Here is a 19,484-nt window from a genome sequence, read left to right on the forward strand (position 1 = left end):
CCACCATCTGGAGAGCTCTTGTTTCTTCAGCCTCTCCAGACGTAGGAATTTTTGCTTCATTCCTTCATTGCCACTTGTCCTGACATTGTCCATATTGGATGTTGGATTAGCATTGAATAGATCATCCATAAGGGCATTTCTATTGTCGTCAAAGGAGGCCATATTCAGAAATTGGTTCCCTAAAGTAAATACAAGAGCCTCCCAAAACCCTTATCGTAATTCCAATACACGAGACCTGATAGTATACAGTAAAAGGGGTTAAATCACACTGAACTTGGATGTATAGTGAGAAATAAATAGGTCAGTCGAACACACAGTCTCCACAATAGTTTCGTATTGTTAGTTATTGTCGTGCATGCTTGTATCTGTATTGGCAAAAAATAGAGTGCAGGTTCAGCAAAAATTAACAATTATATAGCAATTGAATGGGTTTGCTTAAATTGAGCCGCACATCTTACATTAGTTGTGCCAGATATAATCGTGAAAAACAGTCATTAGGCAATTGCTACTACGGCAAGGGTGCTTAAGGTATATAACACCTACCCACCAAGGTGTCGTCTCCTCCCAAGATCCAACAGCGACTGCAAGGGTGATGGGGTACCCAGGGGTTCGGTTATTTCAACCCCCACTTGAGTTGTTGATCTCAAACTTGGTCAGAGGGGAGAGCAGACATTAGGGGATAAGGAAAACTACCACCTGAGTTGCTTTGCCCACAGAGTCCAGAGGAGCCTGGGATCTGCAGACTGGTCATCTTCGTTGCAGTGCCTGCAAATGCAGGGGAGTGGCTCCTTCAATCCATGGAAGATTACTTCAGTTGTCCTTGATGCTTCATAAGCCTTGCAGGGTTCCTGGAGGATGCACAGGCACAGACAATGCAGCAGATTAGAAGGGAGATGAAGTCAGGCCTAAACGTAGTCGGGCAAAGTCCAGAGTGGCCAGACGGTAGAAATGCAGTGGCTTCAATTCTGAATCTTGTCCATGCCGAATCTAAGGTCCCAGAGCCAGGTAGGCCATTAAGTACCCACTAGAGAGGGTTGGAAAGAATCAGGGGACCCTCCCAGGCGAGGGTCTGGACAGGTTTTGGAATAAAAAAAATTCAGCTGAGTTATCCATGCATTGAATGTCTCAAGTTAGCATTTACGGCACCATTTTATATTCAGGCGCCATTTTGAGCCATGATCAAAACTAACTTCTGTTTCTCTCACTCTCTGCCCCAGTTGAAAGCAGCTGCGATAGTTTTCATTTCTCCAAGGTTGAGCTTTGGTGTACTAATGAATACACTGTCCTTGTCTGTACATACCTTTCCCACTGGATAGACCTGCCCCCACCCTTAGAGCGATGGGTGCAGGCAGAGTGACCTAGGCGCTGAGATAGCATGTGCCCGGTCTCAGGATCGAAACCCATCCTTCTGTATCTCCTTTGTTCACCAGGTACCAACTGGAAATTTCTAGTTAGGGAGTGTCTTTGTTGGTTTTGAATTGTACATAGTGTATCACCATGCTTGCAGCAATTCCAGGAGGCTCGTCAGACTGGACTCCACTTGAGTGTACCTGAATGAAATATACTTGGTTTGTATTCTCTACTGTCCGGCCGACTCTTTATTGGTATGGAAGGCTGAGAGGTGGTCGCGAGTGACTCGGGTGGCCCTAATCGGGTCACTTTCTTCAGTTGGTGCCCAAACAGGGACTCCAATGGATGAGGAGGTCAGGCCACGCCAGGTCGGATGGGCATACAAGGAATCCCTGCATGAGAGAATCCTGAACTCCCAGCTTCCCTGTCTGTCTGACCGGCCGGTGCTCCGCCCAAAGATCACCCTGACGGGGTCCTGAGCGGTGAAACCCTTGGATCTGACCTTTTGGTCTGAAGAGTCAGCAGTGGAGAACAAATGTGTTTGACCAGGTGAGTTTGCTTTGGTTCTTTGTGGATATGGTACCATTTTGGTTTGTCTTTGGTACGGTCTGAGGACCGGTTTGGATACAAAGTGTTTGTGAACATTTTGTCCGGCAGCATAACAAATTTGGCCTACTTTTGAAAATGCTGGTGTTTAACCATTTTTTGGTTGGATGCTCAGCTGGAAGAAAGTCAACCAGCACCTCCAGAAGGCACTCCAAAATTTGACATGTATGTGAAACATGGCATTGGCTCTATTATGATTAGTATATAATGGCACAAATATACGAGGGACAATGCAGAGTTACAGTGGCTGTTGACGGGCCCTTTTGATGAAGAAAAAATAAGAGAAGTTGTTTGCGAAAAGAGGGAGACAGTCGATGTTTACTTCCCTCAGAACATGGCAAAAAAAGGCTAAATAGAGGGGAATGAAAGCAGAGAAAGAGGCCCTGAAGGGGAGGATGTAAACATTGACTCAGAAAGCTGTCGCGCATGATAGAGAGAAGCAGGTGATAGGAATTGAACATGAAGATAGGAGTTTTCATCTGAATATTGATAACTCATATGTAGCCCGAGAGGAAAATGACACTTTTGTAGAGGAACTGATAGATGCTCGACCCCCACCTCCGTATGCCCCACAGTGGGTATTTCCCGCCCTTCCCCAACAGGCCCAGCTACCCAGTTCTTCCGTCTCTGCTGTTTCTGCTTCTGTTACTGTTGATCAGACTGCCTTGGCCACAGCACCTCCTGTCCTTCCTTTGTCTCAGCCGTCTATGGCAACTGTAATTGTTAATACTCCTACAACGCCTATTCCTTCAGTGTCTCTCTCTCCCCAGCTCTTACACCCACGACGCAGCCGAAAATGACGTTAGTGCCTGCTCCCTCTGTTGTTCCCCCACTGTGTTCCTCCATTCCCGGACATCACTGAGTGGTGAGATACCGATGCGCTGCCCTGAGGACAGAGAGTGGCCAAAATTTAAAGAGCGCATGGGGCAGATCTTGGTCCAGTCTGATGTGGGAGATGCGGAGAAAAAGGCACACAGGCTGGCAAAGATAGACTTATCTATGCTTTTTACATCTTTGAACGTCATAAATGACCAAGGAGCAACTTTTTCAAATAATAGTGGCTGATCAAAAACCAAAGTTTTATTCAGCGACGGTCGGCCAGTTAATGGCCATCGGGAAAATTCATATGAGTACTCCTGTGTCAAGAAAGTTTAGATTAAAGCTAGAAAGGGAGCTAGAAAGGAGGCATTTTTGTCATGGCTGGTATCACCGTTCAACGCTTTGATTTAGCAAACAGCATGTAAACACAATCTAACATGCTGCAATTCTTTTTAATGTACTGTTTATTCACCTGCCTATTTACAACCATGAACATTTATACATATAGTCTGCATTAAATTTAGCAATTATACATTTAAAAGGTCTTATTGAAAACTATTGTGTGTATTCAACCATTGGGAAAAGTGGTTTTGGAGAGCTTTTGTTCGGAATTTCGAGCAAGCTGCATACTGCAAACATCCTATCTGAAGGCCGTGGGCTGGCATAGCTGGCCTTATATGTGCTTGTCACAGCTGTGAATGGTGTAACAGAGCCAAGATATGTCTTTATCAAAGCACAGGACCTGACCAAAAATAACTTTATTACTCAACAAAGGTTTGTGTGCTAAAGCCCATTTAAAAATCTCATAAGGGCACTTTGGTGCCAAGAATGTTTAGCTAAAGGCAAGAGAGTGATTTTTACTGAGCCTGGTTTCATTATTCAATGCTCTGATTTAAACATCTTCTAATTTTGTAATTCTTTGAAATGCACGGATTAATCCCCTATTTAAGTACAACCATTGACTTGTATTCATGTAGTCTGTACTTTGGTTAGGTAATTATAGATTTAAAAAACTTTATTGAAAATTATTGTGTTTGTTAAACAATAAGGAGAAGAGGTTTTGGAACTCCGTAATCATGAAATATTCCTGCAGTCTCACATGATTAATCGTTACCCTGTAAGCATTATCCTAAGTATGGCGTTGGAGGTACATGGCATATGTAGCCGGCTTTGAATTCCGGGATGGAGTCAGTAAACTGGTATCAGCTTACAATATTTTGTATGTCTCAAACTGGGATAGATTTCCTGTGGACCCAAAGCGGCCCTACTCCACAGACTTACCCATAACAGGAGCCTTCTCTTCGGCTGCCAATCCCTTCTCTGTCATGAACTTCTTGATCCAATTCAGGGCCACTGTACACTGGGACACCTGCAACAAAAATCAATCCACTTCATTACATTATTTTGTAGTGTCCATGCTGGACAAAGAACATCCATTAATCAGGCAACAGTTCAAGACTGAGGTCCTCATTACAATTTCGATGGCCCATGGGGCTGATGAACCCTTGTTGGCACTCTGGCCACCGCCTCAGCTGAAGTACCATGTACCGCATTCAGAGTGCAGTGGTCAGACCACCATAGGACCGCTGTGGCTGCCAGGGATCCTTGATCATGCGGCGGTCGTGCAGAGGTCTGAGGCAACAACATACTGGTGGTGCATCTTCAGCACCACCAAGCATATTACAAGTTGCCTCCTCAAAATCATTTCTATGGTGGTGAGCCCCCCATGGAAAGGATCATGGAGAGGCAACTCAGGGGGCCCTAACAGGGTCTCCTCTTGTCTCTGGGTCTGGCGGTGCATGCAGGGAGGCACATGCTGTGACCCACTCGTATTGCACCCCCAGCAGCTGCAGTGCATGGACTGCACAACATGGTGCAGCCCAAATAGTGTGTACTCCCGCAGAGCGCTGGTGTGGCGCCAAATTCGAAAAAGGCCCTAAGTATAATTATGAGGGAACCAAGGAGCACCAAGAGACATTAATAGGAAGGCAATGAAAATTTGACTGCGGGAGTGGCCATGAGTTCGGAGATTGTGTACATTTACAATAGTTTTCACAGTTTATTTACCTTTGGTAACCCTTTTTCTTGTGGATACAGTATCTGCCTATGGATTCCTCATCTTTTGAATTACCACTTGCACAGCATTCCAGAGAAACTGCTTTCAAAGGTCTCCCACATTGACGAGGACGTCACAAGGGAACGACTCGTCGGAGTCAAAAGATCTTGTCGGCATGCTGACATCAGATCCACCTATTTTTTCTGTGCCTTCAAGGCAAACGGGTGAACCGACAACATTTACACAACGACCTCGATGTTTGTGGAGTCAGTGCCTTCGACCTTGACTTCGTTGTCTTCCAACCTCTCTTCTTCTCCTTCGCCCGAGCTATGAACTACTTCGCTTCCCTCTCTTTGAGGGCCTTGGGGTTCAAATGACAACATGAAGAGCATCCCTCAATGTCGTGGTCAGACGACAGGCACCCTAGAGGGTTTAAATCAAGGCTTTTTCTGAGCAGCCATTGTACAGATACAGTTTTCAGACAACTGTAACAATGTAAACCACAAAGAAATGTCGAGTCCTAGAAAAAACTTTATGCGTCGATGGAGGGGTAAAAAGGGAACAGGCGTAAGTACGCCGACAAGGCCTTTTTATGGCTCCGATGACATCACGCAGAGTCACGTGCGGAGCTGTTCTATTGTTCCATTGAGACCTTTGAAAACAGTTTCTGTGGAATGCTGCACAAGGGGTAATTTAAAAGGTGAGAAATCCAAAGGTATCCAAAGGTAGAAGTATCCATCAGAAGATTAAATACATTGCTATGTAAACCAGTCTCACAGGATTCTGACTCCAAAGTGCATGGACTCAAAGAAATACACTCTAAACACACATTGACTGCCTGTGAAGTCTGGGAGAAGCGCCCACCCCATTCCTGCAGGTTGTTAGTGCACTGCTGTAGCTAACAGTGTTTCTTGGGGCAACAGTACCAACAATTTTTTCACATGGTTTAAGCTGAAAGGAAGTTAATGTAACTCAGCAATGTCAAGCTGAAGTGGTGTGTGTATAGCTTAATTTTACCAGATCAGCAAAACTAGAATAAGTTTGACGAACTGTCTGTACCTGCCTTTCCGAAAATTATTTTATTTACTGTTAACTCACAATGAAAGCTTTATGGCTATTCCTTTAGTATTCCTTAATCTACTGGACACAGGTGGCTCTATACACCCACTGCCCAGCTCCCAGTGTCCTTTATTTTATTACAATACTATTTAAATACATAAAATAAATTTGGCAAAATGTAAACATGTAGGGCCAGATGTACAACCTTTTTTTCAAGCTGGAAAAAGGAGATTGTCCTATTTGCAACTGCAAAAAAGGGTAATGGCAGATACAAATGGGATTTTGTGAGTCACTGACTTGCAAAACCGCATTTGCGACTCCCACTATTAGGAAGGGACGTCCCTTCTTAATAGCAAGTCACAATGCCATGTAAAAATGTTTTGCGACCGCATTTGCAGCCGCAAAACACCCGCAGTTTACCACCCACTTTAAGTAGGTGGTAAACCACTTGCAAATGTGAAGGGGTCCCTAGAGGACCCATTCCCATTTGTGGGTATGTGAGAACATATTGCTTTGAGCAGGCAGTTGTCCCAGGGAGCACTGCCTGCCCTTAACAAAATGAAACAAAAGTTAAATTTTTCTTTTTTAAATGCATCTCGTTTTCCTTTAAGGAAAACTGGCTGCATTTGAAAAAAAAGACTGCTTTATTTAAAAGCAGTCACAGACATAGAGGTCTGCTGATCCCAGCAGGCCACCATCCCTGGGAGTGCCAGCCATTCCTAATGGGGTCACAAATTACGACAGTCTCATTAATATTCATGAGGCATGCAATTTTCGACCCCATTAGGAATCGCTAACAGTGTCTGAGACACTGTTATACATCCTAATTTGCAAGTTGCAAATGCGACGCAATTTGCGATTCCCAAATTGGTGGGCCGTACATCTGGCCCAAAGGGGTCTATTCATAAACTTAATTTGTAGTATGTTTAGTAGCACACTGTAGTACTCTTAAAGTATTATTAAATATGATTTAGAAACCTATGAGTGTAAATCTCCACCGAATTATTCAAAAGGGAATGGACACTGGTGTCAACCAGGGGCAGAGTCAGCACAGGGACTGAAAGCTGGTCCTCGTGGCAAAGACCACTCCTAGCGACTCTTCACTCCTGTAGAAGCCTCTAAGAACGCCTATTAAGGTGACTGTATAAGAAATTCCATAATAGCTATAGGAACCTACACAAGTTGTGTAAGTACCTTCTGTGTATGTATTTTTGTCTTTTTGTCCTGACGAAAGCTCTACAGACCCGGCTGGGCTCATAGAGCTGAAACATGTTGACGCATCCATATATATATAGATATATGGTAATCTAGTTGCCCGATTACATATATATCGAATTTTTTAACAACAGTGCCAACCTTTTCATTAAAAAATCTTTTTTGGTGACACACTGTTTTTATATTTTTCCCTTTCCTATTATTTCTGGACACTTCTACCTGGACCAGAGGTAGCCTCGGGTGAGGCAGGCATACCGCACGTTATTTGACTACCCTATGAATATGCCATGACGCCTGACGGGGCGGATAAAAGATACACCGCATCGACTAAATCAGGCTGTCTATGAGGGTTTTCAAAGACTAACCGAAGGTTTAGTAGACACCAGTGTCCATTCCCTTTTGATTAATTCAGTATCTAACTAGGGGAACTGAATGGACCTTGAATCCTCTTCCCTCCTTTTTGATAGAAATGTAAATCTCCACCTCCACATCGAGAGTGGTTAAAAAATGGGGCATACTTACTACAAAATAGGAGGGGTTCAGGAAGGGTTAAGGAGGGATTAGGGGAGAGATGTACAGCCACTCATCACTCCCCTAAAAAATGAGTATGCACCTTACTATCCCCAAACTGCACTTCTAAAGCTACTACAGCCAAAACTCAACTGAAAACAGTAGTAAATTACTCCATCTCAGAGTAGATGCAAGCCCAGCACCACACACAGGCAGTCGCTGGCACTGCAATACCCTATCACAGAAAATAATGGGGTCAGCGACTTAAAATAAAACCCCACAGGTAATAATGTTCAACTAAGTACAATTATTTGAAATTTTATGTTAAACATAGATACAAATAATACCTATTTTGTATTTCTTATAAACTATTTTATTAACCTTTTGAAATTAAAAATGAATGCAATATTACTTTTATTTTAATTATAATTACATTACTTTTAAATAATTCTATACATCACACTGAGTATTTATTCATGATTTTTAAAAAATTACTTTCAGGTGGAATTTTATTTTTAATTTAAACTTCAAAAAAACACATGGAATAGCTGAGTTGCACACTTTCAGATCACAGCCCCCTACTGTTAACACTGGAGTTGGTTAGGACCATAACAAATTTTACCCACTTGGAGATTGAGCATCGAGGCCCTAATGGGGATATAGAGAGCAGTACTTTAAGGAAAATATAGGGTCAGTTGAGCAGGCAAATATTGGGGCTGATAACGATGGCGGTCAGACCGACAGACCTACCACCGTTGCCGCTGTCTGAATCCAACCACCTCGGCCTTGAAGTTACCCGCCGCCATATTACGATGCATGCAGGCCAAACTGCCAACTGCACACAGTTGGAGTGTTCCCAACTAGGGTTCTGGTGGTCAGAGTAGACTCTGCATGGGCCGTATCATTTGGAAAGGCTGCTAATAGGGACTTCAATGCCAAGAGGGCTGTGGTACCACCACCGAGCAAAATACTATCAAAACAATTTACTGGCGGCCACTTGTCAGAAGTTACACTGCAGCACAAGACCACTGTGTTACTGTGAAACACCGCAACAGTGCCCACTGCATGCATAAAACATCTACATCTTGGTGAGAGTAGACAGCCATTAGAACACATTGCCATCACACACACTCCACACATTTTCATTGAACTATTCACTTTATTGTTTTCTATTTTTTTTCTTTGTAATTTACTGTCACTCACTTTAGTTCCAAAAATCCATATTTTTCTGACAACAAGTTGCTATTGATGGTGGATGAAATCATTAGAGTAGAGCCACACTGTTTGCCCAGGTCCAACAAACTCCTCTCAGTCGCAAGAATGAAACGTGGGACAGGATAGTCAACAAAGTGAACACCATAGGTACCACCCTGCGCACAATGAGGAAATCAGGAAAAGGTGGCACAACTTGAAAACCAGGGTCAAGAACCTGGCCTCCAGGCAGCACCTGGTGGCGCAGAAGCCTGGGCTTGGTCCTACTCGGCCACTATTAGAAGTCTCACCCTGGGAGGTGAAGGTGCACGCTGTCCTGCATTTTGAGGTCTTGACATGAATACTTTGGGAATGGGAGTCTGGTAAGTAACACCTCCTCAACTGTCACAACATGTCAATGTTCCCTTAGCACAAATCACAGCTGTTGCTATGTTGGTGGCCATCGATTTTTCTAATAGGCAGTAGCCAAGTATCTGAGATGTGTGATTGTCAATAACAATCAGTAGCCCTGCACATGATATCACATCTATTAATCAGCAATACATACTACATGTGGGAATGCTGTCTGTGAGTGCATTACCATCAAATTGTTCCAGGGACATTAGTATTTGTAAATATCTAATAGTGTGACCTAGCACAACGGCATTTAGTAAACAAGTATCTAACACAAAGCAGTTTTGCTGGTGTTGGTAACTCAAAATTGAAATTACTACAGCTACCATAAGACCCTGTTGCTTGAACACTTTACAAGATATACTAGTATTGTATCTCCATACTCACTTGTCAGCCATGTTTTACTGATGTTCACCCCACATGCACGTAGCCATTGGTCAAGTGTGGGGTTCGAGAGGGTGAAATGACTACATCTACCATGATGCCCTGTTCCTAGAGCACTTCTCAAGATCTACCAGTGTTGATTCTCCATGCTCACTTGTCAGCCATGTTGCTACTGATGTTCACCCCACATGCAGGTAGCCATTGCTCAAGTTTGGGGTACAAGGGGGTGAAATGACTACATCTACCATGAGGCCCTGTTGCTAGACCACTTCACAAGATGTACTAGTGTTGGTTCTCCATACTCACTTGTCAGCCATGTTGCTACTGATGTTCACCTCGCATGCAGGTAGCCATTGATCAATTGTGGGGTATGAGAGGGTAAAATGCCTAAATCTACCATGAGGCCCTATTGCTCGAAAACTTGTCAAGATGCACTAATGCCGTTTCCCCATACTCAGTTGTTAGCCACGTTACTACTGATGTTCACTACACATGCAGTTAGCCATTGCCAAGTGTGTGGAATGAGAGAATTAAATAATTACATCTACCATGAGATCCTGTTGCTAGAACATTTGTCAAGATGAACTAGTGTTTGTTCTCCATAATCTCTTGTCAGTCATGTTACTACTGATGTTCAACCCGCATGTAGTTAGCCATTGGTCATGTGTGTGGAATGAGAGGGTAAAATGACTACATCTGCCATGAGGCCCTGCACTATGAACAGGATGTACCACTGTTGGTTCTTCATACTCACTTGTCAGCCTTGCCACAACTGATGACCAGGTCATATCGACTGATCACTCTACACATAATGCTATGCTCAGACAGACATCTGCCTACTCAGCCTGAACTAGCCTTGGTCTCCACAGCAGAAAAGAATAGGGCAGTGAGAGACACCATGCACAGTGTGTACATGAAATCTCAGTAATGCATGAAGGGAACCCGTCTGAATCCATTTGGCTTGTGATAGAGCGCAAATTGGCTCTTCATTTGTTGGGGTGTGTTATAATCATGGTCCGTCAGCATCCACATGTAATCCATTGTGTTAACGTGAAATGTAATAACGTGAAAGTGACATGTTAGAGTTTTATTTGTGTAAACAAAGAATTAACATAGCAAATGTACGAATTTAGTTAAATTACATGTATGAAGTGTATTCATGTCTAATGAATGTATCTTTTTATCTTTTATAATGTCATTTATAATGTGTGTATATTAAAATTCATAAATGCATGTGTTTTAAATGTGTGCAACGTTCTTATATTAGTCGAGTACTTGGTAGGCCTAACTAAGTTTCTCCCTGTTTGCTCGAAGGTTGAAGGTTGTTAATTAGAATTTATGTGCTTGTAGAATTCTTTTGTTCCTTGTCTCCAGGGCAGATGCAGGACTTTGTCCTCATCAGTACGAATAACGTCTTTCTTTTAGGAGTTGAGCAGATTTAGGGAAGAGAGGATGCCTTTGAACAAGTGGAGCTGGTAAAGTAGGAGGATTTCCTTCGTGTCTGGAAAGGCCTAGGAACCAAGGTCATCGAACAAGAGACTGGATGTCCATTACATCATGGAAGTGTAGCAGGGATTCCGTTCTCCTACAGAACTGTGCATAGAGATCTGGAACCTCAGTGAATTAGGATGGCCCAAAACTCACCTTAGTGCCCAAAATCCCCTTAACGAGCTAACTACAGTGTCTCATTGGTCATAACAAACTTCCAATGCTTAGACAAACCAGAACATGAACTTAGGTTACCTCAGGTATCGTGGAACACATGAACACTCTTTCGGTATATAATCATTTCAAACCAGAACTTGGAGTAAATGAGGACACGTGCATATTTGAAATATTTATTTACTAATGCAGAGTTCTCAAACGCAGTATCTTGTAACACTAGCAAACATATTATAAAAAACAAAGTTATCAGCATAGTCACTAGTCCATAGAAAGCAAACGGTGACAGCATACTAAGATGCTGTAATGAATAGGAATTTAACAATACCTAATTCTCACCCTCCCTATTTAGCATAGAATTTTATATCTATGAAGGTCTCATTTGGGTTTTAGCAGGGCGGGCCCATACCTCAAAATCTCAGTGGCAAAGGATCACATCATCTTCCACCAGCTCTCTGCATGCGAAGCACATCAAGTGTGTTTTTGTGCGTTCAGCAGATTTTGGCAACAGCATGTGTGTTATGTCTATAGGGGTGCGAAGATCCGACCTTACAACAACACTGGGTTAAGTTATCCTTGTAGCCTTCAGAACTCACTGTGCAGACAGTGTGCCGAACAAAACTGATATCAGAGCAATAACATATTATTTCTCAAGTAAATCACGAAGCTTTTCTAGGTTGAAAGCTAAAACAACAATTATGTGTCGTGTGTAAAAATGAAGCAGAAAGGAAAAAAAGGCGTTTAAACATTTAATAAGCTCATGCTAACTTAACACAGTAAGTAAAAAAGAATTAGCTATATGACACCCCCCCAATGATCCGAGCACTGTCAAAAATTCTGTAAAGGTAGAACCAGAAAGGGGCGTAACCTGAAAACAGAGTTCAATAATAATGAGCTAAGCCATACTCCAAACGCATATATGAAGGCCTATAGGGGCCAAGCGACATTGTTCCAACCTTTGAAAATATAATTCAATAGGTCTGGGACGTATAAAATACTGTACGTAAGAAAAAGGCACTGTCCAAAAATACAAACATGCTCGTGCCGAAATAATAAAATACTCCATGGCATCTCACGATAGAAATGAATATGCAAAATATGCAGCAACAGCCTCCAACATGAAATCACTGTCATCATCCGAGAACAGTTCAGCCATCCAATTAAGAAGTGGGAATGAACATACGTGCTGCTCCAGCACTGGATCCTCTAGCATCATCAGAGGACAACTCGGTGAGTTCTCAAGAAAGCTCTGTGCCAAGAACTCACGCGCCGCTGCGAGTATGTCCCAATGACCCATTAGTCCATGCATCGCTGCCAAGGCCATAATTTTTTCGCCAGAACAAACCAACTCGTGAGCAACTACGGGGCTCATCAGATGATTAAAATCGACATCAGGAGACACCGTCAAGCAGAGACACAAATCAAGGGCCCAGTCGAAATCGCAGCTTAGGCAGTGGAACACAGGCTGGACACATGTGAAATAGGAAAATCGAAACGATAATCCAAATGCCGTGCTTAAAGTCGCAAACGGCAGAGTGCCATAGTAATCAAGCATCCGGTTGCGAAACAGTGACAGGAGGGGCTCTGCGGCTCCCAACGCAGGACGGGCATCCATGTTTAATAAAACAAAATATCACCAACACGCCTGCAGCTAATGCCAGTAAAACAGGGAAGCCACCGAACAAACTTGAAAAAATAGAATGAAAGAAGGCAGGGATGACTCCAAATATCTTTTCGAATGAAGTCACAAGACCGCTGCTTACTAATTTAAAAAAGTGAGCAAGGCCGGAAGTGGAGGAGGCATTAAAGATTTGATGAACCAGCTCGCTGAAATGTAACGGTAAATCAGTATTTAAAAGCGCCTGCACCTCTGTGCATGTGTTAGCTATGTGAAGGACAAATGTTTCTCGGGCCGAACTCAGGGCCACCTCTTTTTGAGACAAAAGGGCTCTTATTCTAGTCATTCCATTGAACTCTGCTTTCAACGTTGGGATGCGCGGCCAGATGGAAACATCTGAATTCCCATGCGTAGGGGGATACAGAACATTTTTGCAGCACACAACTCGTTCTGATACAGTTACCACATAAGCGATACCTATAATTAAACCACAACACTCCTCGTTATTTAACAGCAAATAACTACCATTTGTTAGAAGTGTGAATGTGGGAACAATTGCGGGAACCGGAGTTCCTTTCAAAACACAGGCTAAATTTGGCCGTTCCTGGTTACAGGAACCATGTAACTGGATGTGTCTACATATTAATGAATGGTCAGGGGACTCAGTGCATTCCTCCCCATTTAGATTCACTTCTTTACCGTCTTTCAGGCACCTATATGTGAAAGGAAGAGACCACGCCTCATGGAGGAAGGCACTACCTAATGGTTCATATCGCCCTATTGCAATACATCGCATACAATTAGTAAATTTGTACAAGGCGAATGGTAATGTAATTAATCAGTGGATAAGCCACGTTGCATCAGTGGCTTCAGCTACAGAGAACGGAAAAGATTCCAACCTCTCAATGTGTAACATGGAAAATGATGTGTCACGCATCGAGAGCATGCGCTGTTTATCTGTCAAATTAAATGGGGCAAAGAGGGAAGACACGTTCATGTAATTCCAGGGCACTCGACCAGCCTTGAGAGTCTGCAGGGTCCACGCAAACTGCATTACAGAACGCAATTGATTTTGACCATGATATAAATCAGACACCTCATCATTCATAATATCGACCACAGAAGATACAATATTATTTAATGTGTAGATGCGGGAAGAAAGCATGTTAATACTGTTATCGACAACCGCAAGCACCTTTTCCAAATTAGCTTGATCAATAGCCCTTAGGCGCTTAGCAGCCTCAATTTGTGAACATTTCCAGATTTCATTGTAAACAGCATAAATCCAACGTTTAGATCTACCATTAGTTGGGCCCTTTATAAAATCATTCAGATCAACATCATCAGTCAGCTTGGACAGATGTAATTTAACAGCAGCTAATGTAGAGTGTTGTAGCCAATCCTGACATAATTTGCCAACTGAGTACGTTGTAAAGGTGTGATCAGCATCAAAACGTGTATCAGGCCTTACTTGTGTAAAACCTTCAGTTAAACCCAGAAAGCGACGTTGGCAAGAATCAGAGCTTCTGTGCCACATCAGCCAACCCTTCGGATCCAAACTGGATACATTAAAGGATGAATTATGCAATAAAGTCTGCAATTCTCGAATGGAAAACTTTGTGGAATTATCCCAACTGGAATATTCTTCCAAATCAGGAATAGTAGGGGCATTTAACGTTTTTGAAGTAGCCAATCCAAAGCATGTTGTCTGTGAAATAGTAGAATTTAAAAACAACATATGATTTGGGATGAGACATGCACGGTGCAAAGCCTCAGTGCCTTGTACCTGCCAACTTTTAGAACCCCAAACCGATTTAAGGTCAATATTTTCCTTCCATAGCTCGTAGCCCTCTATAGCTAACTTCTCTAGAAAGGACTTCGAATACAACAATTTAGTATTGGTAAGTCTAACTTTGGACATGGACTTTTGAGTCATCTTTAAATAAAAGGACTCAGGACTTGATTGATTAAAATTGGTAAAGTAAGTACACTTCTTCAAAAATGTACCAGAGCTGCCTTCTAATGGTACCGGGCAATGTTCCCACTGTGTGTAATTTACAGTACCCCTTCTGGAAATTGTTTTATGCAGAAAATGGTTACCAAAATGTTGAAAGCCAAATAAGTCACCATAATTAGCAGACTCTAAATATAAATCTTCAGCATCAAAGGCAGCATAATATTTCAAATCAGAGAATAAGGATTCTACGGCCTAAACATCCCAATCATCAGAACGTATGTTTTGTTTCACCACATCCCCCATGTTCACTCTCAGTACATTTGGGACATTAACCACTTCAGTGGGACCATGAATTTGACATTTAACTGCATCCCACACAATCCCATGAAGAACCGGCCAAGCAGTGATGTTAACAAAGTTCAAGTCTCTTTTCAGTCTGTGTGCAGAATGTGAAGAGGAAAAGGGGGCCAAAGTTCCATTAAGATGTCGAATGCATGTTCGCTCCTCGACATAGTGTCCATCAATCAGACGGAAAAAATAAAACACAAAACCAATTGACATAAAAAGGTAAACTGAAAAAAGCACCAGCCAAATATATGTCCAGGGAGGTATCAAAAAATGTTTTTTAAATAATGAGGCACAAATTGCAAAACGTGAGGCCTTTTTCAAATTCACTGAAACAGAGTCAAATGAAAACCTGGATTCTGTGACCAAACGTGTTTGTAAATCAGGCATCGATAAGTCAGCAGGATAAGTGTAATCTAGGTCATCATTGTCATTAACCGGTAAAGTATTTAGTAAAGGATTGGTAACAACAGGCATCTCGAGGGCCTCTTCTGGCTCAGCAGTAGCAGTATTGGCCAAAACAGAATTTCTCACCATCGAAGGACAGGAGACCGCCGGTGTCATGCTATGAAGAATCAGCCACCCTGTGTATCTTGACATTGTCAATTGAGATAAACCTGTTTTCCTTACGACCCGGAAGTGGTGGTAAAATGACTGTTCTTGTGCCCTTCACTCCAAGAACGGGAACCGCAGCTCGATTGGAAGGACCAAATTCTTTCTTGTTATCGATCTTCTCTCGAACCAGTTCTCCAACTTTGGGTAGCCAGCCAACTACCGGGATCTGCAACGCATCAACCGATGTGTAGGGCAAATGTTCCTTTGCAAGACTGTCTCTGGTCTTTTGTAGATCCTGTAAAACATTGCAATGTTCATCTACGTCAAAGGCCGTGGCTTGAGCCACATAGTCTAGACCGTCGAGGTCAGGGACATACATCTTGATTCCAAAGAGCATTTTGTACGGGGTCCGCCCACCCAGAGACCTTCTAGGGAGATTATTAAGTGCACGATGCACGCCATTGAGATGGGCCAGCCAGTTTCTGCCAGTGCCTATAACTCGAGCTGTCAAAGATTGCTTTAAGTCACGGTTCATTCGTTCCACTACACTATTACCCTCAGGTCGGTATGGAGAAGAAAACTTGACTTGGACCCCCAACGAAACCATAGCATCCTTATACGCCTTAGAGGCGAAAGCAGGACCCTGATCCGAATGGAAGGTACCACAGGCAAAAATCCCTACAAAGACACACAAATCTCTTATGATAGTCCGTGAATCAGCGCTGCGATGGGGCCATACCCACACAAAGCGTGTGCATGAATCAACTGCTACTAAGATGTACTTATACGCAGTATCAGAAGAAAAAGGACCGCAGTGATCTAAATAAATGCAACCTAGTGGTTTATTAGAAATGTACAACTGTGTCTGTGGCGGACGCGCAGCAGTCGAAGGCTTGATCTGCTGGCAAATGTCACATTGAAGGACATAATCGCATGTCTGTTTGTATAGTCCCCGCCACCAGAATCGTTGTTGTAGCTGAGTTACAGTGGCTAAGACGCCCGCATGTGCAGATGCCACACCTTCATGCGCCGCCGTAATCAACGTAGCCCTGCGATCCAAGTTGGGAAGCAGCTGCTCCCCAACATCAGGAATTTTTACATAAGGAACCTTGTCGGGACTTAAGTGGTATGTGTACTTCGAAGGGAACCCCGTAGGATATTTACCTCCCTTCTCAGTGGCAGCTACCGCCACCAAGATGTCATCATCAACTTTACTATTGGACCGTGTAACTGATGCAACTAAATATTTTGATACCGCAGATTTCGCTGCTTCATCAGCAAGCGAGTTACCGACAGCGTGGACTCCGACACGCTGATGGCCGAGAGTATGAATCACAAACACAAGTGGCAACTGCTCTTTAAGCTCAGCCACTCGGACCCAGATCATTTTATGTTTTATTGTGCTACCTTTGGAATCACGAAATTCATTCTGAATCCAAAAGAACAAGTTCTCATTGTAAGACTGGACACAGTAGTAAGAATCACTTACTATAAGAGTTGTCACCCTAGGATCTGCGTACTCCAATGCAAGCATCAGCACACGAAGCTCTGCTAATTGTGCAGTGCAGTCCCCTAGCGTCTGCGTGCGCACGACACTGGACTTGAACTCACCGTTCACCATGGCACCGACTACAATGGCGCATGCGGAAACGTAGGCATGTTTAGAGCCATGCGCAACCTGCGCCGAACCATCAGTGTAAATGATGCAATGGAAATCCTCCAAGGGTCGCATTGCTAAAGGAGCTGGATGAACGAATTCATACTGTAAGTATTCCTGCAACCGCAAAGAGGCGTCAAAAATAAACGTGACATCCTGGGATGTCAAGGATGCAGCCCATTGAATCCACCGAGGGTGCAAAGCTTTAGAATTTGGTACACTGGCTTTCGTGACTGCCTCCAAGGCAGGACACGGCGTAACAACCAACATGCGCTTTCCCTGTGACAGGGCATGTTCCTTAAGAATTGCCATCTGCACAGCCGTCAAAACCTTCTCCACAGTGGAAAAGCGCAACTCAGCCGAAGTGTACAAGTGTGACTTGTAAGCAATAGGCACTGTGTCTCCTTCATTAAAAGTCAGGTACGTGAAACCTACCGTCCCAGGGATAATTCTTATCACCAGGTTGGTCTGAGTCAGTAAGAATTTAGAAGCGAGCAGATCAGCTTGCAACGACTGCAGAATAGCCGAATGCTCAGGCAGCCAGCATGATTTGGAAAATGATAGTTGTATCAAAGCATACAAAGGCTTGATACGCTGGGCATATTCCGGAATGTAAGTCCTCCCGAAATTCAAAAAGCCCAGTAAAGATTGTAATTTTTTCAGTGTTGCCGGAGCGCGCAATTGTGCGCATTTCTCCAGGAAGTGAGGAGCTAATCCCTTTCCCTCATTGTTGAGCTCGTAGCCCAGAAACAACACTGTGATTTTGCAAAGTTAAATTTGTAACCCATATCTGCAAAGTTACAAATAATTCCGTTGACTCGACACAGATGTTCCCAAAGTTCGTCGTCTGTGAGATATATGTCATTCACATACGAACAAACATCTGGGTCGATTCTCTCCAAAAGAGAGATCCCAGGACTATTCTTGTAGCCCATAGGCAAACGCCGAAACATTTTTTGTACACCGCCGCAAGTAAAGCTGGTCCATTGGGAACTTAGACCATCCAACCGTTGGGCATAAAAACCATTGGAAATGTCAAGCGTGGTCTTAAACCGCTTACGCACAAGACTATTCACTAGAGCAGAGCCGTGAGTATTCTGTACTGCACAGTTACGGCAATGCGAGTTCAAATGCCGGTAATCCAACACTAAACGATACGTACCGTCAGGCTTGTTTACAGTAAAAAGAGGGTTATTCATCGGTGACACACACGTTTCAAGTACACCTTGATATTCCAATTGTTCAAGGATTGCCGCGACGGAAGCTTTGGCTTCAAGTCGTTTGGGATATTGAGGTTGAGGCTGCGGCTGAGACCGTAAAGGAATCTTGTGGCTTGGGGACAATTTATCCCAACCACATTGATTGCGGTACATAGCCGGCGCCAGAGCTAGAGCCCACTCTTCTGCAAAATGCAGCGCATCCTCTTTCGAGACTGTGTTTGCGAAACTGGGGAGGATCACCTCCTCCCCTCGCGGAGCTGCGAGCACAAAAGGTGGGGGCCAATCAGCCTCCGAAAGCAAAATGTCAAATGTAGATGAAAGATTTTCCCAAAATACCCCTTTAATGGTTCGTTGTATGTCACATTCTATTAACAGGACAATTTAAAAAAGTCTATCAGGGGGAGCAACTCTGGTATCAGCTGTTTCAATGACAACATAAGTATCAGTCGCTGTCACCTTCAGTAGTGGACGGAGCGCCTCTCTCACTATGGTAAACTCCGCCACGCTGTCCAGCAAGGTCAGAGCCCACGTCAGATTCCGAAGCCGCGTTTTCACTATAGGGGCATATCGATGCGCTGTTAAGGCTGCGACTTTCTTCTTGGCAAACTATGGTCTCCTAAGCGTAGAGCCCTCCTGTTTTTCTGCAGCGTTCCTCGGGCGGGGCTGGTCACGTCCTTGTTGGCCACCCCGACCCCTGCCGCCCCCTCCACCACGGGTTGTCGGGCCGATGAGTCCTGAAAGGAACGAGGAGAGCGTTGGTCAGAAGACTGAAATCGATCAGGAGTTTTAATCGTCGCGCGGTACAGCAAGTCATAAACACGTTCCGACTGCCTAGGCAACGAAGACGCAGGACAAGAAATCTGTGT

The 19,484-nt window shown here is 43.6% G+C and overlaps 1 protein-coding gene across 1 annotated transcript in view; it reads right to left on the reverse strand.

Annotated features, from left to right (window-relative positions):
* Positions 1-19,484, reverse strand: part of LOC147693350 (transient receptor potential cation channel subfamily M member 2-like) — a 1,918,272-nt gene that overhangs the window by 139,576 nt on the left and 1,759,212 nt on the right. Inside the window, exon 31 of the mRNA XM_086933680.1 lies at positions 4,057-4,144. Coding sequence (XP_086789806.1) covers positions 4,057-4,144 — 88 coding nt within the window. The remainder of the gene's footprint in view (positions 1-4,056; positions 4,145-19,484) is intronic.

Source organism: Lissotriton vulgaris, chromosome 8, assembly GCF_964263255.1.
Source record: "Lissotriton vulgaris chromosome 8, aLisVul1.2, whole genome shotgun sequence".
NCBI classification, from domain to species: Eukaryota; Metazoa; Chordata; class Amphibia; order Caudata; family Salamandridae; genus Lissotriton; species Lissotriton vulgaris.